Raw genomic sequence first — 21,454 nt, 5'->3', positions numbered from 1 at the left:
TCGACAAATTGTAAAATTCTGTTCTACTTGCTCCATCCGGTTACCAGTACTTCACTTTCGAATTAATCCTCGTGATTTATTCCCCCAATCAACTATGGCAAATGGATATCAACCACTTCATGGAATTTGGTAAACAAAAATATATACATGTGTCTATTGATACTTGTTCTGAATTTACTTTTGCTTCCTTACATACAGGTGAAGCTACAAGACATGTTATTGCCCGTTGCTTACAAGCTTTTGCTTCCCTAGGAACTCCAGAGCAAATTAAAACAAATAATAAACCTGCTTATATTTCTGCCTCTTTTAGAAATTTTTGTGTAACTTTTTTCTATCTCATGTTACTGACATTCCTTATAATCCTCAGGGTCAAGACATTATTCAACGTACACATAACACTTTAAAACAATATTTTAATAATATAAACGAAAGGGGGAGTTTAGGGTTCTTGCCCATTCTCCTAACAAATGGCTCTCATGTGCTTTATTCATTTTAAATTTTTTCACGTTGGATAAAGATGGTCGTTTTGCAGCTGATCAACAGTGGCATCCACAAACAGCTGGGATAAGAACAATGGTAAAATGGAAGGATCCTATCACCAATCAATGGAATGGACCTGATCCAGTACTGGTATGGGACATGGGCTCTTAAGGGATGGGTATTTTTATGCAACCAATTTGCTTTTACATTGTTAATCTCTGATGATTTTTTGCAACTGCTCATTGGGCCGTGTGGCCCCGATGCTAACATCTGTATTTCCAAAGGCACGACAGTGACGCTCATTACCTGAGAACTGTGATGATGATGTCATCTTAATTGGAGACCTGCTTTCACCATGGCTATACAGCTAGTGGGAGTTCCTGGATTGGCTTATGGAAATAATCGTGGACTACAAAGGCTTACATGTTTGGTGACCAAAACAATCAATCTTACTACTACTGCGCTATCCACTATAGCTAAAAAATTGAATCTAGTTCATTCAGGAGTACTTTTAAACCGCGCAGCTATCAATTACTTGCTGTTAAAAGATCATATAAGTTGTAAATCTGTACCAGGGGAATGTTGTTTTAACATTACTAACAATGCCATATAGAGAGTCTGTTATTGATAAACTTAAGAGTAAAATGCTACATATGTTTATTACTAACCCACTAACATTTGGAGGGTTTCAATGGATTCATTGGTTATTAATGCTGGCTGGACCGTTACTGCTTTTCCTACTTTGTATGGGATGTTTTCCGTGTGTTCTGCAATTTGTGCTAACTTCGCTACAGTCTGTATGGACTGACATTCATCACTTAAAACTTCGTACCAAACCTCCTTTGTAATCAAAAATAATTAATATTTGGCTGTATGTTTCATCTCTCACCTAATGTTGGGCTAAAATGGTACTCAAAAACGGATAAGACACTCCACATCCTGTACCTACCTAAGACAGGGCTCAAGTTAAAGAAAGTGTCGCTATCGGTTGCTTGTTTGTCATGGTACTACTGGGCCTTGCCTTCATAGCCAGATGGATCAGAGCCTTAGCACTCTGTCAGCAGAATACCAACTTGATAATCCGACAGGCTATGCTGGCCACCTTGTGATCTCACCCCAATAAAGAAGTATGGGTTAGCATGATGGAGCGGTAGTCAAAGACGGGTAAACACTGATGGGCGCTCCTAGCAACCTAAGATAGAGGGTAGGACAGGCTTCCTATTACCTCCATGACAGGTAAGCAGGTAGCGCGCCATTGGGTACCTAAGACAGGCACGTTTCCATGCCATTTAAATAATAAAGAAGGGGGAGATGTGGGGCTCCATGGGATGCGCAGCCATGGAGCCCCCACGTCAAGGTCGGTCTGATAGCTGTTGCTGTGTCTTTATCACAAGGCGGATGTTGCTAGTTTCAGTTAGGGCAATGCTTTCCCACGGTCGGGACTTTCCAGAGGAGTTGAGAATGTTGTAAACAACAAGATGGCGCCGAGGACCGCGCGGTAAGCCTGCCTGCTGCGTGACACCTCATCTGATTGGCCCAAGGACGCGTGCACACTGCGTGAACAGACAGCGGATTGGAGTGTTCTGTGCATGGACTTGAGCCCACTTGCAATTGGCCGGATTTTGTATATAAGCTGTGTGCTGAGGCAGGAGGAGGCTTTTCTTTCCACTCTCCTCCCTTCATTCTTTCTCTGTCGCTGTTATTTTCTTATTAAAAGTCTACTGAAGAATGATAAGCTGCAAGCAGTGTCGTTCCTTTGTGGGCAAGGGAGCGACAGAATAGCTAAAGAAAATCTTGTACAACAAAAACAAAGCTGGAGGCATCACAATACCAGATTTCAGGACATACTACAGGGCAGTTGTTATCAAAACAGCATGGTACTGGTACAGAAACAGATGGATAGACCAATGGAACAGAATTGAAACACCAGAAATCAACCCAAACATCTACAACCAACTTATATTTGATCAAGGATCTAAAATCAATTCCTGGAGTAAGGACAGTCTATTCAACAAATGATGCTGGGAAAACTGGATTTCCACATGCAGAAGCATGAAGCAAGACCCCTACCTTACACCTTACACAAAAATCCACTCAACATGGATTAAAGATCTAAATCTACGACCCGACACCATCAAATTATTAGAGAATATTGGAGAAACCCTGCAAGATATAGGTACTGGCAAAGACTTCTTGGAAAGGATCCCAGAAGCACAGGCAGTCAAAGACAAAATTAACAATTGGGATCGCTTCAAATTGAGAAATTTCTGTACTGCAAAAGAAACAGTCAGGAGAGTGAAGAGGCAACCGACAGAATGGGAAAAAATATTTGTAAACTATGCAACAGATAAAGGTGGTTTTTTTTTTTTTTTTTTTTTTTTTTTTTTTTTTTTTTTTTACAGGCAGAGTGGACAGTGAGAGAGAGAGAGAGAGAAAGGTCTTCCTTTGCCGTTGGTTCACCCTCCAATGGCTGCCGCGGCTGGCGCACCGCGGCCGGCGCACCGTGCTCATCCGATGGCAGGAGCCAGGTGCTTTTCCTGGTCTCCCATGGGGTGCAGGGCCAAGGACTTGGGCCATCCTCCACTGCACTCCCTGGCCACAGCAGAGAGCTGGCCTGGAAGAGGGGCAACCGGGACAGAATCCGGTGCCCCAACCAGGACTAGAACCCAGTGTGCCAGCGCCACAAGGCGGAGGATTAGACTATTGAGCCATGGCGCCGGCCAGATAAAGGTTTAATAACCAGAATTTACAAAGAGATCAAGAAACTCCACAACAACAAAACAAGCAACCCACTTAAGAGATGGGCCAAGGACCTCAATAGACATTTTTCAAAAGAGGAAATCCAAATGGCCAACAGACACATGAAAAAATGTTCAGGATCACTAGCCATCAGGGAAATGCAAATCAAAACTACAATGAGGTTTCACTTCACCCCAGTTAGAATGGCTCACATACAGAAATCTACCAACAACAGATGCTGGCGAGGATGTGGGGAAAAAGGGACACTAACCCACTATTGGTGGGAATACAAACTGGTAAAGCCACTATGGAAGTCAGTTTGGAGATTCCTCAGAAACCTGAATATAACCCTACCATTCAATCCAGCCATCCCACTCCTTGGAATTTACCCAAAGGAAATTAAATTGGCCAACAAAAAAGCTGTCTGCACCTTAATGTTTATTGCAGCTCAATTCACAATAGCTAAGACCTGGAATCAACCCAAATGCCCATCAATAGTAGACTGGATAAAGAAATTATGGGACATTTACTCTATAGAATACTATACAGCAGTAAAAAAAAAAAAAAACAATGAAATCTGGTCATTTACAACAAGTTGGAGGAATCTGGAAAACATCATGCTGAGTGAAATAAGCCAGTCCCAAAGGGACAAATATCATATATTCTCCCTGATCTGTGACAACTACCCAAGCACAAAAAAGGAAACCTGTTGAAGTGAAATGGACACTATGAGAAACAGTGACTTGATCAGCCCCTGTCCTGCCTGTTGATGAACAACTTAATACTTTATCCCTTTTAGTATTTTTTTGTTCTACTTAATACTACTGGTTGAACTCTGTAATTAACACACAATTATTCTTAGGTGTTTAAATTTAACTGAAAAGTGATCTCTGTTAAATATAAGAGTGGGAATAAGAGAGGGAGGAGATGTACAATTTGGGATATGCTCAATCGGACTTGCCCCACACGGTAGATTTAGAAACGTGCCAGGGAATTCCAATTCAATCCCATCAAGGTGGCATGTACCAATGCCATCTCACTAGTCCAAGTGATCAATTTCAGGTCACAATTGATCATAATGATAGGTCTAAGAGTCAAAGGGATCACATAAACAAGACTAGTGTCTGCTAATACTATCTGATAGAATTAAGAAGGTGAGAACGATCCAACATGGGAAGCAGGATACACAGCAGACTCATAGAATGGCAGATGTCCTAAACAGCGCTCTGGCCTCAGAATCAGCCCTTAAGGCATTCAGATCTGGCTGTAGAGCCCATGAGAGTATTTCAGGCATGGAAAGCCAAGACACTCTGGCAAAAAAAAAAAAAAAAAAAAAAAAAAAAAAAAAAACAACAACAACAACAACAAAAAAACCACCTAAATGAAAGATCTCTGCGAGTGAGTTCCTAGTGGAAAGAACGGGCCATGAAGGAGGTACCGTTCTCTGAAGGGAAGAGAGAACTTCCACATTGACTATGACCTTGTCTAAATAAGATCGGAGTCAGCGAACTCAAAATGCTTCCATAGCCTTGGAAACTCATGACTAGAGCCTAGGGTGATTACTGACGCCATAAACAAGAGTGCCAATTTGCTAAATCAACAACAGAAGTCACTGTGCACTTACTCCTCATGTAGGATCTCTGTCCTTAATGTGTTGTGCTATGTGAATTAACGGTATAACTAATACTCAAACAGTATTTTGCGCTTTGTGTTTCTGTGTGGGTGCAAACTGTTGAAATCTTTACTTAATTTATACTAAATTGATCTTCTGTATATAAAGATAATTGAAAATGAATCTTAATATGAATGGAAGGGGAGAGGGAGAGGCAGAGGGAAGGGTTGTGGGTGGGAGGGAAGTTATGGGGGGAAAAAGCCATTGTAATCCATAAACTGTACTTTGGAAATTTATATTTATTAAATAAAAGTTTTAAAAAACTCTATGAACATGGTATCTGTCCCTCTCAATATGTCTCATTGTTGCAATTTCCTCCCCTCTTCTTGGTGTTGAGCACAGGTAACTCAACTGCAGAAACCAAACCCGCAGATAAGGAAAACTGCTGTAATGGATTACCCCAATTTACCAGTTATAATCGCTTATAAGTCACATAAAACCTTCCATATAGTATGTACAAAAATGACAAATACTTTCAGAAAATCAAACGTGAAAATAAGCCTACTTTATTGCTTAGATATGAGGAAATCAAAGGAGAAACCAAACTACAGCTCACCTTTTGGGCCCCTGCTCCCACAGTTCACATGGTTCATAATTTACAGTTAGTTTTGCCTTCTGAGCAACCCTATTGATAAGGCCGATGTAATTCCCAATGGATGACCCCTCTGAAGTATTCGTTGTTTCCAGAGATAAAGGACTAACTTCCTACAAAGAAAAAAAATCTTATTTAATATAAATGACAACAATGATTTAACCTTTATTTTAGTTTTCTAATAAAATCACTATATGAGGTGCCAGCCCTGTGGTGTAGCGGGTAAAGCCACTGCCTGCAGTGCTGGCATCCAATATAGGCACCGGGTTCAAGTCCCAGCTGCTCCACTTCCAATCCAGCTCTCTGCCATGGCCTGGGAAAGCAGAAGATGGCCCAAGCCCTTGGGCCCCTACACCCATGTGGGAGACACAGAGGAAGCTCTTGGCTCCTGGGTTTGGATCAGCCCCGCTCTGGCCATTGCAGCCAATTGGGGAATGAACCAGGAAATGGAAGACCTCTGTCTCTCTCTCTGCCTCTGTCTCTCTGTAACTCTCCCTTTCAAATAAATTAATAGATAAAAATAAATAAAAAAATAAATATATAAAAAATCTTCTTTAAAAATAACTATATGAGCAATATGAAAGGTAACTTAAATATTACGTATTTTCCAATTATATTATCTTGAAAAAATTGTAAATATATACCTTTCTCTATCAGAAAAAAGCCACAAAAATAAATTTTAGCAATAAGAAAGAAAACACCCATTTGTCTTTTAGTTTCAAAAGGAAAAACAAAAACTAGTCCATTTTCTTATTTTTCCATGAAAAGTGCTATATAATATTTTCTAACTTGCAAAGTCTCAAAAAGCAGGGTAACAGATACTAAAGTAAACTATAGTACTGTACTTTTTTCTTTAATCTGACAAAATCTGATCTCAAGTTTTTCTACTTTATTATTGTTGTCTTTTATTTCATTGATCCTCTTCAGAATTTCTTTGTATCTTTTACATTAATTTCTGCCACTGTTATTATTTTCTTTCTTTTGCTTTTTTGAGGGAAGATACTCTATTGCATTTTTCCCCTAGCTTCTCAACTCAGTTTTGTAATTTATCAATAATTTGAGATGATTTTGCTTAATGTTTTTCTTCAGTTTTGGTCAGAAGAGTGACATTTTTAATTAACGTTTTTCAGAACTGTCTCTTGATAGCTAAATTTTTCCATAACTTTTAATTTGTGAGTGATCCTCTGTAAATGACTTCATATCTCCCATTACAACCATTGCTCAAATATCTCCAGGTTTTAAGGTTGCTGTGGACACCATAAATTTTTTTACATATTTTTCTCTGCTGCTTAGATGCCAGAATTCTTTATCCTTGGAACTCAGTATTTTCACAAGGATCAATGCTGTTCTGGGTAGTGCTGTATTTTCCAATATATATCAACTTGTTCTAGTCTGCACTCGGGTCTTTATTTGATAAGCACTTTCTGCTGAAATCTCATCTGATACTGTTCTTTCCTATACTGTTTACCCAGTTCTCATCTTCTGAGATACCAAGCACATTCACTTCAGTTCTCCACATCGTTCTCCCGAGAATCACTTCCACCTTTTTCTTTTTCCATTGTGGTTTCCTCAATAAGGTGGAGGGAACCTCCCCTCCTGGAGCCTGTAGTTCGTTTCTCACTGACCATTGCTCACTATTCCACTTCAGAGAACTAAACTGCCGCTGACACTCTAAACAGGCAAAATAACACCTGGGTAGCTTTGCCCACCATTGCCAAGGTCAGCTTCTTGTCCAGCATTCTACACAAACGGAGACAAGGAAAAATGATTGACCTCAACTCCAAAACATAAAGGGACTTGGGAGTGTCTTTACTGTACCTGTATTTTCTCATAGAAATATTAAAAAAAAAACTGAAAGTTCCCTTTTAGTGAAAAGGCAATAACTCACCTTATTTTCTTTATTAAGCATATCAACAGCTATTTTGGCTGCAGCATTTTTTGCTTCCTTCTTTGATTTACCTTCAGCTTCTGGAAATTCTCTTTCATTTATTATAACTTTAAAGGTAAACCTGATTAGAGAGAGAATATTTGAAAAATATTATGCAATTCATGCATTATCTAAGGATGAGTGCTCCAATTACCACTACCTCCTAGGACCACCATGAGGGTTTGAACCTACATACTATGTAGAATTTCAGCAGCCACCCCAACAGCATATCTTCTTGAAGCATGAAAAAGCTTATATCCTTGTTTCCCTCTGGAGTCATCTGAGGTTTCCACTTTATGCCACGGGGACTCTTATGGAACTCTCTGGAAAGTTTGCTCTAGAGCTAAAGCATTGACCTCAAAGTTATGCCAGAGCTGCCATTCCCCAAGTGGACATTTATAGGGACATACCCATTTTTACAGCAACTTACGTCACATCATGCGGGGGCCCCGACTGGGGCAGTTCATGATACTTAAGTAGTATGTTGTGTTTCTGACGGTATTTGTTAAGTTCTTCTATGAAGAAACCTGGTGAAAGATCATTGGCCATTTCTTCCTCCAGTGACCTACTACAAAAGACATGTTCAAATGAGCGACATTCACGGAACGTATTTAATCTGATCTTCCAATAAAGCTTATGACACAAACAGGGGTAGGAAGACTCTCTTTGATAAAACTCATCTTAGCCCCATACAAATTCAGGGAAAACCTTCTTTCAAAACCTTTCTTTGGAGCTTGCACTGTGGTGTAGTGTGCGAAATCTCCACCTGTGGGGCCGGCACCACACATGGGCGCCTGTTTTTATCCCAGCTGCTCCGTTTCCAATCCAGCTCTGCTATGGCCTGGGAAAGCAGCAGAGGATGGCCCAAGTGCTTGGGCCCCTGCACCTGTGTGGGAGACCCAGAAGAAGCTCCTGGCTCAGGATCAGCCCAGGTCTGGCTGTTGTGGGCATTTGGAGAGTGAACCAGTGTATGGAAGATTTCTCCCTCTCTCTGTAACTCTACCTCTCAAGTGAAAAAAAGAAAAACAAAACAAAACAACAACAAAAACTCTATCTTTTTCTCCTGTGGGCTGCACAACCAAGTGAATTTTCCCAGAGCTTTTTAAAAACCCAACTAACCAGAAAAAGATGGGAGTCCTCTGTAACTCTGCTCTTCAACTCCACTGAGTGTGGAGTGCAAATTTGTCCATCTGCTTGAAAAGTTAAAAAGGCTGTGAGGAGTAGAATTAGACTTTGTTAGGTTGAGAAGAATAAGATTAAGCACAGGTATAATAAGTGAAGTTTATGAAATAATGGAAGACTTTGCTATATGGAAATAAATAAATAAATAAAATTTAGAAAATTGTCCCTTTGAAATGTGCCAAAATCAATTTTAGGATAATTTAACTGTGGGTGAAGGAAGATCTTAGTTTACAGTTCTCAATGGATCAAGATGTTAACAGTGAAAAACAAAATTTAAAAGAAATAGGATCTATATGTAAAGAGTCAAAACTATAAAATACTTATAAGGAAACATAAGGATGAATCTTCATGCCATTAGATTTGTTAGTAGAATCTTAGCTATAACAGCAAAATCAAAAACAACAAAGAAAACAGAAAAAAATGGCTTCATCAGAATCCCAAACTTTTGTGTATATGAAAATACAATATGAAGAAAATGAAAAGACAATTTATAGGGCAGAATATATGTAAATCATACATATGATAAAGGTTTGGTATATAGAATACATTCTAAAAGCTCTTGAGGCCAGTGCTGTGGCATAGTGGGTAAAGCCACTGCCTGCAGTGCCAGTATCCCATATGGGTGCTGGTTCAAGTCCCAGCTGCTCCATTTCTGATACAGCTCTCTGCTATGGCCTGGGAAAGTCGTAGAGAATGGCTCGAGTCCTTGGGCCCCTGCATCCACATGAGAAGACCCAGAGAAAGCTCCTGGTTCCTGGCTCGGATCAGTGCAGCTCCAGCCATTGCAGTCAATTGAGAACTGGGGAGTGAACCAGCAAATGGAATACCCCCCCCCTCTCTCTGCCTCTCTTTCTCTCTCTGTTTAGCTCTTTCAAATAAATAAAATAAATCTTAAAAAAATAAAAACTCTTATAACACAACAACAGAAGTCAAACTGCCCAATTAAAAAAAACAGGCAAAGGACATGAACAGACACTTCTTCAAAGAAGACACAACGACCAATAAGTACATGTAAAGATACTCGGCATCATTCATCAACACTACAATTAGGGGCCCATGTTGTGGCACAATGGGTTAAGCCTATGTCAACATCCCATATCTGAGTGACTGAGTGACTGAGTCCCATTTGCTCTGCTTCTGCTCCAGCTCCCTGCTAATGCACCTGGGAAGGCAGTGGAAGATGACCCTAGTACTTGAGTCTCTGATACCCACTTGGAACACCTGAAAGGAGTTCCTGGCTCCTGGCTTCAGCGTGGCCCAGTCCTGGCTGTTGTGGCCATTTGGAAAGTGAACCAGCAGATGGAAGATTGCTCTTTCTGTGTCTCTCCCTCTCACTCTCTGCTACGCTGCTTTTCAAATAAATAAATAATCTTTAAGAAATGCACCTAGCTACTACTTCACACCTAGTAGGATGAAGAAGGAAGAGGAGGAGGTGGAAGAGGAAGAGGAGGAAGAGGAGAAGGAGACAATGAAAGTGTTGGTGAAGATGTGGAGCCTGGAGACATTGCTAATGGAAATGTAGAGTGGTACAGCTGAGATGGAAAACAGCTTGAGGGAGGTCCTCAACAATGAAACTTAGAACCACCCAATCACCCAACAATTCTACTTCTAGGAATTTCAAAGAATTGAAAAACAGGTTTTCATGAAAATGCTTATATAGAAATGTTTGTGGCAGCACTGTTCACAAGAGCCAAAAATGGAAATAAGCCAAGTGTCCATCAGCTGAAGAAAAGTGAAGAAAGGGGGCTGGCATTGTGTTGTAGAAGGTCAAGTTGCTGCCTGCAGTGCCAGCATCCCATATGGGCGCCAGTTCAAGTCCTGCTGCTCCACTTCTGATCCAGTTCCCTGCTAATGGCCTGGGAAAAGAAGCAGAAGATGGCCCAAGTGCTCGGGCTCCTGTACCCCTGTGGGAGACAAACAAGCTCCTGGATCCTGGTTTCTGGCTTCAGCCTGGCCCAGCCCTGGCTGTTGCAGCCATCTGGGGAGTGAATCAGCATATGGAAGATCTCTCCTAGTCTCCCCACTCCCTCTGTAACTCTTTCAAATAAATAAGAGAATGTTTTACAAAAAGAAAAGAAAGAAAGAAGAATGTTCTTTAAAAAAAGAAAAGTGGAAAAAAAAATGTGGGATGGACTTCAAAAACATGCTAAGTGAAAATAAAAAGATACCAAAGGTATATTGTTTGATTCCATTTATATGAAAACATTCAGAACAATTAAATCCATAGAAACAGAAAACAGATCCAGTGAACTTCTTATTTTTTGTTGCAAAGCTCTTTTGATGTTCCTTCTTCCATGGTCATTCTTTCTAACACACCTTAATCCTTGCAGGCTCTAAATACTGTCATGGGGACTGGTGCTGTGTCATAGCAGGTAAAGCCGCCACCTGCAGTGCTGGCATCCCATATGGGCAGTGTTTCAAGTCCCGGCTGCTCCACTTCCAATCCAGCTCCCTGCTAATGTACCTGGGAAAGCAGTAGCTGCCCCTGCACCCATGTGGGAGACCCGGAAGAAGCTCCAGGCTCCTGGCTTTGTATCAGCTCAGCTCCAGCCATTGCGGCCACTGGGGGAATGAACCAGTGGATGGAAGACTTCTCTCTTTCTGCTCTGCCTCTCTGTAACTCTGCCTTTCAAATAAATAAACAAATCTTAAAAAAAAAATACCAGCATAGTCCAAAGACCCTATTCTCTTCATTCTAGACATTCTCATTGAGGTAATTTCTTTCATGTTCATGGCATCAATGATCATCTATTTGCCATTAACTCTAAAATGTACATATCCTCTAGGAACCTGTCTGGGAACTTCTGATCTCTCTATCCAACATCTCCACTTGAGCATTTTGAATGAATTTTAAACTCAAGATATCCCCAAACTGCCTTTATGATGTTGCCCCAAGCTGGTCTGAAGTCTCTTTCCTCAGAAAATGGCTCCACCATCCATGCAAGTCTGAATCTGGGAAACAGGTTTCTTCTTCCTACCTTCTTCTAGTCCCTAACTCCATTCTGTCTACAAAAGCCTACTTCTCCAGATGTCCAGCCATCACCATCTCCCTCCTGGGCTATCACCGCATGAACCTCACAACCAGTTCCGACAGCCACCTCCATTCCTTCTCTACCTTGCAGCCATCATAAGCTTTGTTTTTTTACTATGGTTTTATTTACATAAATATACATGAAATTTATCCTCCTTGAATGATTTTCAGTGTCCAATTCACTGACATTATGTACAACCATAGTGTTTTGAAGTGATTACCAGCTTCCACTTCCTGATCACTTCCATCATCCCAAACAGAAAGTCTGTACCCATCAAACAATAATTCCCCTTCCTCCCTCCACCCCACCTCAGCCCCTGCTAACTTCTAGTCTACCGCCTGTCTTTATGCCTATTCTAGGCACCTTATATAACTGGAAGCAGTCAGTATTTGTCCTTTTATATCTAGCTAGTTCTCCTAGCGTAGTGTCTTCAAGGTTCATCTATGTAGTAACGGGTCAGAATTTCCTCCCTTTAAAAGGCTGAATAATACCCCATTGTATGTGTATACCACATTTTATTTATCCATTCATCTGCTGATGGACACAGGTTATTCTAACCCTTTGACAAATGTGCACGTGTCTAATGGTGCTATCAACACCAGTGAATAAACATCTACTTGAGTCCCTACTTGCAAATCTTTTGGGTAAATATCTAGAAGAGGATGAATCGTGGTATTTCTGTGTAACTTTCTGAGGAACCACCGACTTGTTTTCCACAGTGGCACACCATTTTACATTCTTTCCAACAAAGTACAAGGGTTCCAATTTCTCCACATCCTCACCAACATTTGTTATCCCCTCCTTTAAAAAAAAAATAGTAGCCACATTGTATTTTTCAAGCATCAGTCCAATCACGCAGCCACCACAGCTATCCTTGTCACGGTTACCAACAGCTTCCCAGTTGAGAAATCCAGCCGTGAGTGTTCAGACGTGGCCCACTCGGCCTTTCCCTGGCATTTCACACCGTTACTCCTCTGCCTTTGGCTCCTGCTGCCTTTCTTAGCCTGGACTTCTTGGACACCCACCTTCCTTCTCTGTCTCCTCATCACCTTCCTGTCTTGTAAATGTCCTCCTGTCATGTAAATGACCCAGCCCTCAGACCTCCTCTCCTCTCCTCTCACTTCCCTGAGCATCACCTCCAGGTATGTCTCCATCACCTCTTTCCTGAACTCCCAGCTGCCTCCATCTAACCCTCTTCCTCCTGCCAGGCTCCGTGCCTTTGCCTGCTTAACTCCTACTTCTTACAGATCTTAGCTCAAAATCTGAGACCCCTTTTCACACTCTTTCACAGCCCCGGTTCCCTTTGTTACAACTGTAAAACAGACCATGAACCACAAGAAAGAAGAGGCCAAATCTGAGTGAATGGGTAACTAGAGCATCTCCAGGTCCCCAAACCCACGGCTTTTTCTACACCAGGAATACAGCCTCTGTATCCTCCATGTACTAGGAAGTCCCTACACCGATCAGGATTCCCGGTCTTGAAGCCGGAGGGGCAGCAGGACCTCTCCACGGGCCTGCCAATCCACCTCGCCCAAACCTCATCACAGCCCTGGCTGCTTGTTTGTTTGTTTTAAGACTTTATTTATTTATTTGAAAGAGTTACAGAAAGAGAGAGATCTTCCATCTGCTGGTTCACTCCCCATATGAATGCAACAGCCAGGGCTGGGCCAGGCTGAAGCCAAGGAGTCACGTCTGGGTCTCCCATGAGGGTACATGCTGCTTTCCCAGGCGCACTAGCAGGGAGCTGGATTGGAAGAGGAGCAGTTGGGATTCAAACCAATGCTCATATGGGATGTGGCATGGCAGGCGGCGGCTTTACCCACTAAGCCACAGCACCAGCCTCTCCCCGCACCCCGTTTTAAACTCATCAATAAGCTCTGTGGGCAACAGGTTCTATACCTTACTCGTTCACCTAAAATAAATCTCCACCACAATCACACCCAAATGTTTTCTGTCCATCTTCTCCCAGAGTAGAAGTGACTTCAGCTGTGACTTCAGGCCAACCTCCCCTCCCCCATACTTGTTCAGTAGTTTAAACTACTAGTTTAGTGTTTGGGATCTTCAGGTTCAAATAAGAGAATTTATGAATTATCATGTATTTAACAAATATTCAATAAGCACTTAAGTTCTGGGGGCTGGGGTTCTACCAGTGAACAAAAGCCTGCTCTTGTGAACTCAGAAGCGGAGGAACACGGACAAACCCACTCAGAGTCCCAAAGTAAGGGGGACAGCAGGGCAGAGTGGGATTCCTTTTCTAGGCACCGCGTCCAGAGAAGGCTGCTCCAAGAAGCTGGCATTGGAAGAAGTGTAAGATAAATCAGCGAATCGCCCGCGCAAGTGTAGCGGAACAGCTTTCCAGGAAGGGCAAAGACGCCGTGCAAAGGTCCAGAGGCTGGAGGTTGGGAGGCCAGTGCGGCCCGAGGAGAGGGCGCTAGGGGCCTGGCCGGTGGCGGGCCTGGGAAGCTGGGAGGGCGGTGCTGACTTAGAGGGACACCGCTGGCTGCGGTGGTGTGAAGAGGTGGACTGGATGGTGCGGGGACCGAGGCCGCGCCTAGAAGGCTCTAACTCTTCAGGTAGGACATTGCTAGCCAGGGATCATCTCGCCTATCTGGAGATAAATTCAGGCCTCCCTGTTTCCCACCCGCCAGTCAAGTCATGGGGCCTGTCCGTAGTCCACTGAGACCCTCGCCCCCCAAGTCACTGCCTGTCAGGTACTTGTTACTTGCCTGGATTCAATACTCTTCGCCGGAAATGGTTCTCAGCTCAGACAGCGCCCCGCGAGCCTTTCCCCTTCAGGTGGGCTGCTGAACCTGACAGGCCGCCTGGGGCTTCTGGACCGCGCCCAAGTCCGAGGTCGGAGGCGCGGGCTGGGCTCTCCCCCGAACGCTGGCGATTGCCCCCCTAGCGCTGCACCTGCAGCTCCCAGGAGCCTGCCTGGAGCCCGGAGCCTGGAGCCCGGAGCCCGGAGCCCGGAGCAGGGAGCCCGCCGTGCAGCCGGTACGCCCCGCGCCGCCGCAGTCGGCCGTAGTCCGGCCCAGTCTCTGCAGTTCACCCTTGGTTTCGTTTTCTCCACGAACTCCGCCTCTTCCTACCACCGCCAGCCCCTTTCGCCCAAGCCCACTCCCGCTCCAGGATCCCGGAAAATTGGCACCTCCCACCGCCTGGGCCCTGAGGACCCAGGCGGCCGACCCCGCACTCCCCGGCCACTGCCGGGCTCTTTGGGGCGGCGCCTGACCCGCTGCGGGGAAGAGTCCTCGGGAAGGGAGGAAGAGGTCTCCCGCACTTGCCGAGCGCTCCCTGGACTTAGCAAGGGGGCGGGACCAAAGATTTCATTTCTTATTCAAAGCAGATTTGCACTGTGGGGTTGAAACCGAGTAAACTAACTTGCCTAGGGTCCTGCCACCCGCAGGAGGCAGAAGCAGATTCAATCCAAACCAAGGCTTATAAACTAACTACTCAGGCCCCCGGCCCTGTCAAAGCTGGGCCTGGCTGGGGCTGGGGTCCTTGTGGCCCTTCGATCCGTGCTTCCCCATCCATTCATTGATGGACACTTGCCAGCACCGCCCAGCCCAGCAGGTCTGGGGGTTAGGGCGTGCTCCCTCAAAGGCCTCATGAAGTGTGCTATCAAAAGCCGGTCCCAGTAGTCCACCGTGTCTAAGAACAGCTGGCTGGCGCTGTGGCTAGTAGGCTGAGTCTTGGCCTGCAAGAACCGCATCCCATGGGGACAAGGGTTTGTGTCCCAGTTGCTGCTCTTCCATCCAGTTCTCTACTGTGGCCAGGAAAAGCAGAAGATGACCCAGGTGCTTTGGGAGACCTGGAGGAAGTTCCTGGCTCCTGTCTTCCTATGGCCCAGCTCCAGCCATTGCAGCCATTTGGGGAGTGAACCAGTGGATGGAGGACTTTTCTTTCTGTCTCTCACTCTCTAGCTTTGCCTCTCAAATAAATAAATAAAATCTTAAAAAAAAAAAAAAAAAACAACCTGCCACTCGCCTGTGACACTCTCCGAGGGTCACACTGGCTAAGGGGCACTCGACTGAAGAGTGTTGGGCACTTAGCTTGTGTTGTACACCGTTCAATGCACAGTCTTCATGCTACCGCGATGTAGATGCCATCACTATCCCCATTCAACAGATGAGAAAACTGAGGAAGTTAGGAGAGTGGGGAAGCAAATTTAGAACCAGGATTCAAGAATCTCAGCATCTCACCAAGGGGGAGGGAGGAAGGTGGTGCTAAGGTAGACTTCAAATATACATTAAATACTGTACCCTAAGCGGCCGCCCCTCCCCCCACTTCTGCATTCCCCCTGTGTTGCAGCGTATCAACAACTAACATCTACACTTTTCTTTGGCGTGGTTTAAGTTCCCCGAACATGACACACTGGTGGGAGGGTTAGATGGTGGATGGGAGACAGAGCCATCTTCTCTGGCATTTCCGGATGCAAAAAGACTGTCAGTGGTAGATGTTTCCAGGAGGCCACTTTTCAGCTCCGTGGGTGTGGAGTGGCTGTGGCAGCAACAGTGGCAGTAACAGGAACAAGCTTTTTGACTTGTCCCTGAACTGCCCAAGCCAATTTGAGAAAAGTGACCAACTAAAGCACGGTCACAGGACCTCTTGCTTCATGTGGCCTCAGGGCTCAGGTTGCAAAAAGCAGGAGCAGGGTCTGATGCTGCAGAAAGCAGAATTACAATATGCAATTCATTTGCAGTGTCCCTATGTCCCCTCTGTGAACAGGAAGGGCATGGACTGGTGAAGAACCAAAGCTGGGGCCGGCACTGTGGCGCTGTAGGTTAATCCTCCACCTGCGGCACCAGCATCCCATATGGGCACCGGTTCCAGTCCTTGTTGCTCCCCTTCCAGTCCAGCTCTCTGCTGTGGCCCGGGAGTGCAGTGGAGGATGGCCCAAGTGCTTGGGCCCTGCACCCGCACGGGAGACCAGGAGGAAGCACCTGGCTCCTGGCTTCGGATAGGCGCAGATCCAGCCATTGTGGCCATCTGGGGAGTGAACCAATGGAAGGAAGACCTCTCTCTCTGTCTCTCCCTCTCACTGTCTGTAACTCTACCTCTCAAATAAATAATTAAAAAAAAAAAAAAAAAACAACCAAAGTCTGGGATTTGGGGTAGATTCGAATGAGTGCGAGTACCACTGCCCTCCCAAATTCTGCTGAATTTCCACACACTTCCCACCATCGTCTGATTGTCGGATTAGGTTGAAGAACCTGAGCAGTCACCTGGCAAGGAGGTACTGATTTGCTAAAAGTCCATTCCTACCTCATGCCTTCACACCTATAATTGGAATCAGATGCCACCTGCCCCAAGGGGACAGGGACAAGATCTGCTCAAAGGGAGCTCATTCACACAACCATAGGCTTGCAAGACTTCACTACTTTGCATCATGAAAAACCCAGGAAATGTGCATGGACGTGATTCTAAAGAGGGCATGAAGAGAGACTTGTGCTAGCTCCAGCAGCTACCAGGGGCTCTCCCCGTCTGCTCAGTTGCTTTCCCACGATCTGGGGTAACGGTGGCCCCCATTTAAATGGAGTTGGAATGTCAAGTAGTGCAGCTGAAGGAATCAAAAATACTTAGGAAAGCTGAGATACTGGAGTAGATTTACAGTGTGCAAACTATTTACTCCCCCAACCGTGGCTCCCACAAAGAGCCAGATGCCCCTGCTTCATTGGCCTGTACAGAGCCAGGGGCTAACATTTTTGCTGGATGTTTCCAGATTGCAAAAGCATGAGATTGGAGGATTGGTGATCAGGAGGTCCAGAGGATGTGATGTGGGTGGGCCACTTGAATGAGCAGAGTGGAAGGGTGGGGGTCAGCGCTGTGGCATAGTAGTCTAAGCCTCTGCCTGCCATGCTCCCATCCTCTGTGAGCACTGGTTCATGTCCTGGCCGCTCTGCTTCCAATCCAGCCCTCTGCTAGGGCCTGGGAAAGCAGTGGAAAATGACCCAAGTCCTTGGGCCCCTGCGCCAATGTGGGAGACCCAGAGGAAGCCCCTGGCTCCTGGCTCTGGATTGGCTCAGCTCCAGCAGTTGTGGCTGTCTGGGGAGTGAAACAGTGGATGGAAGACCTCTCTTTCTGTCTATCACTCTGCCTCTCAAGTAAATAAATACATCTTTAAAAAAAAGATTTACTCATTTATTTGAAAGAGTGACAGTGAGAGACATAGAGAAAGATTTTCCATTTGGTGGTTTATTCTTCAAATGGCTACAACAGCTAGGGCTCAGCTAGCCCAAAGCCAGGAGCCAGGATTTCCATCTGGGTCTCCCGTGTGAGTACTTGAGCCATCTTCTGCTGCTTCCCAGGCACAGTAGCAGGGAGCTGGATTGAAAGCAGAGTAGGGCGCTATGGCGTAGTGGATAAAGCCACCATCTTCAGTGCCGGCATCCCATATGGGCACTGGTTCAAGACCTGGTTGCTCTACTTCTGATCCAGCTCTCTGCTGTGGCCTGGGAAAGCAGTAGAAGATGGCCCAAGTCCTTGGGCCCCTGCATCCACGTGGGAGACCCGGAAGAAGCTCCTGGCTCCTGGCTTCGGATCAGCGCAGCTCTGGCCATTGCAGCCATCTGGGGAGTGAACCAGTGGATGGAAGACCTCTCTCTCTCTCTCTCTCTCTCTGCCTCTCCTCTCTGTGTAACTCTGTCTTTCAAATAAAATAAATCTTTAAAAAAAGATTGAGAGATGGAGAGCAGTGGAAGATGGCCCAAGTTCTTGAGCCCCTGCACCCACATGGGAGACCTGGAAGAAGCTCCTGGCTCCTGGTCTGCACTGTTGCAACGAATTGGAGAGTGAACCAGTGGATGGAAGACCTCTCTCTATCTCTCCTTCTCTCTGTGCAACTCTGACTTTCAAATAAAATAAATAAATTTTTTTTAAAAAAGAAACTTTTCAGTTATTATGTCTTTTTTTAAAATTTTACTCCTTTCCTTTTTCTGAGACTACAATTACATGTGCATTTGCTTGATATTGTCTCAAAAGCAACTGAAGCTCTGTATTTTTGTAGTCTTTTTCTTTGTATTCATTTAGGATGTTTTTCTATAGATGTCTTCAAGTTCCCCATTCTTTTCTTCTTCACTGTCTAGTCTACTGCTCATTTATTCAGTGTATTTTTCATTTCACATATTGTGCTTTTCAACTTTAAAGTCTCCATTTCTTTTCTCATGATTCATCACTTTACTGCTGGATAGAAGTCATATTTTTTTTCCTGAAAAATCTTTATTGGTTCGTAGACATAATTCTGAGGGCTTCATTTTGTTCAATTGCATTTTTAAAAAATTTTATTTATTTATTTTTGACAGGCAGAGTGGACAGTGAGAGAGAGAGAGACAGAGAGAAAGGTCTTCCTTTGCTGTTGGTTCACCCTTCAGTGGCCACTGCGGCTGGAGCACTGCGGCCGGCGCACCGTGCAGATCTGAAGGCAGGAGCCAGGTGCTTCTCCTGGTCTCCCATGGGGTGCAGGGCCCAAGGACCTAGACCATCCTCCACTGCACTCCCAGGCCACAGCAGAGAGCTGGCCTGGAAGAGGAGCAACCAGGACAGAATCTGGCGCCCCGACCGGGACTAGAACCCGGTGTGCCAGTGCCGCAGGCGGAGGATTAGCCTATTGAGGCGCAGCACTGGCCTTCAATTGCATTTTTAAGTGTTGAGTTTTTCCTGGTATTTTTCTTTTTTCCTCCTTTTTCTAAAGATTATTTATTTGAAGGGCAGAGTGATACACATGCATACACACACACTACATTTTCCACCTGCTGATTCACTCCCCAAATGCCCACAACAGCTAGAGTTAGGCTAGGCTGAAGCCAGGAGCTCTGTCCTGTTCTCCCACATGGGAGACAGGAACCCAGGTACGTGGGCCATCTCCTGCTGCCTTCCAGGCACAGTAGCCACAAGCTGGATCAGAAGTATGGGGTAGACAGACACTCTGATAGCAATGTGATGGAGGCAACCCAAAGGGCAGCTGAACCCGCTACACCACATTTCTGCCTTAAGGGGACAAACAGTGAAGTTACTTTATTACTTCAATCCTTTCAAGGCTTAGCTTTTGTCTTGGTTATGACAAGCCCAGGGCTAACTTACACGAGTGCCACCTTAGCTCCACTACTAAAATCTGACACTTCCGAGGAATCTATCCAGTGCAGTGGGTGTTAAGGTCTCTCCAGGCCGGCTGGTGGAACACACTCTAGGCCCACATCTGAATGAGATCTAGGAGAACGTGTTGGTTTTCTGCGTCCCAGTGGTCCTTTTTTGGCCTTCATAGAGATTTACACTGTCCTTGTGGAGTTTTATTCCATGCTTGCACATCTGTGTGCTCAGTTAGAATGACAGGATCCCCTCTGCAGACCCCTGAGGCTGTCTCTGTGCAGCTCCTCTTTCTCCATGACCCTGCCCTGCTCCCAAAATCCTAGCATTCAGTGTGACTTAAAAAAAAAAAAAAGATTTACTTGAGAGGCTGAGTTACAGAGAGAAGGGGGGAGAGAGAGAGAGAGAGAGATATGTCTTCCATTCGCTGGTTCACACCCCCCCACCCCCAGATGGCTGCAATGGCTGGAGCTGGGGTGATCCAAAGCCAGGAACCCGGAGCTTCTTCCCATCTCTCACACAGATGCAGGGACCCAAACAATTGGGCCATCTTCTATTGCTTTCCCAGGTGCATTAGTAGGGAGCTGGATTGGAAATGGAGCACCTGGGTCTTGAAACGGTGCCCATATGAGATGCCAGTGCTGTAGGCAGTAGCTTAATCCACTATGCTAGAGTGCTGGCCCTACATCTATTGTTTTTTTTTAAAAAAGATTTATTTATTTATTTGAGAGGCAGAGTTACAAACAGAGAGAGGGAGAGAAAGAGAGATCTTCCATTCACTGGTTCACTCCCCAAATGGCTATAATAGCCCGAGCTGGGCCAACCCAAAGTCAGGAGCCAGAAGCTTCCTCTGGGTCTCCCATATGGGTGCAGGGGCCCAAGCACTGGGCCATCTTCTACTACTTTCCTAGGTGCATTAACAGAGAACTGGATTGGAAGAGGAACATCTGGGACAGGAACAGGTACCCATTTGGGATGCTGGCATCACAGGCTGAGTCTGAGCTTACTATACCACAGTGCCAGTCCCTGATTTTAATTCTTCTTTATATACTCCAGGTATTAGCCTTTTATTTAACAAATATTGTCTCCTAATTTGTTGTGCCTCTTTAGTTTTTGGAGGGATTCATTTTCTTAAATATGCCTGTTTTACAGAGGTTTTAAATTTCAGCCAAAACATAAATTGTTTCCTTTTTGATTATGCTTATTGTTTCTTGTTTAAGCAATTCTACCCTGTGGTCATAACTATTATTTCATATTTGATTATAAATAAATACTTAAGGATTTAAAGTCGTTCAAGGTCGACACTGTGGTATAACGGGTAGGGCCGCTGCCTGAAGTGCTAGCATCCCATAAGGGCGCCGGTTAGAGTCCCAGCTGCTCCTCTTCCAATCCAGCTCTCTGCTATGGCTTGGGAAAGCAGTAGAAAGTGGTCTAAGTCCTTGAGCCCCTGCACCCACATGGGAGACCTGAAAAAGCTCCTGGCTCCTAGCCGTTGCAGCCAATTAAGGAGTGAACCAACAGATGGAAGACTCTCTCCGCCTCTTCTCTCTCTGTGTCACTCTTTCAAATAAATAAATAAATAATCTTTACAATAAATAAATAAATAAAATCTTTTGAAACATTCAGATATTTCATTTGGAAGCTTATTTATGTGAGTGATGTACCCAGGATCTGATTTGGTTTCCTCTATATCACAACCAAATGTCTTAGCATCTAATGCTGAAGAGTTTAATTTTGTCCTGTGA

The 21,454-nt window shown here is 44.7% G+C and overlaps 1 protein-coding gene across 1 annotated transcript in view; it reads right to left on the bottom strand.

Moving 5' to 3' along the window:
* Positions 1 to 14,423, bottom strand: part of EIF2AK2 (eukaryotic translation initiation factor 2 alpha kinase 2) — a gene marked incomplete at its 5' end in the record, with an annotated part of 39,896 nt that extends 25,473 nt beyond the window's left edge. Inside the window, 4 exon segments of the mRNA NM_001082213.1 lie at positions 5,448 to 5,596; positions 7,372 to 7,492; positions 7,841 to 7,978; positions 14,351 to 14,423. Of these exon segments, the coding sequence (NP_001075682.1) occupies positions 5,448 to 5,596; positions 7,372 to 7,492; positions 7,841 to 7,959 (389 nt within the window).
* Between the last annotated feature and the right edge of the window lie 7,031 nt (positions 14,424 to 21,454).

The sequence above is a fragment of the Oryctolagus cuniculus genome, chromosome 2 (genome assembly GCF_964237555.1).
Source record: "Oryctolagus cuniculus chromosome 2, mOryCun1.1, whole genome shotgun sequence".
Lineage (NCBI taxonomy): Eukaryota > Metazoa > Chordata > Mammalia > Lagomorpha > Leporidae > Oryctolagus > Oryctolagus cuniculus.
The sequence above is the reverse complement of the archived record's forward strand: the minus strand, read 5'-3'. Positions and strand labels throughout refer to the sequence as shown.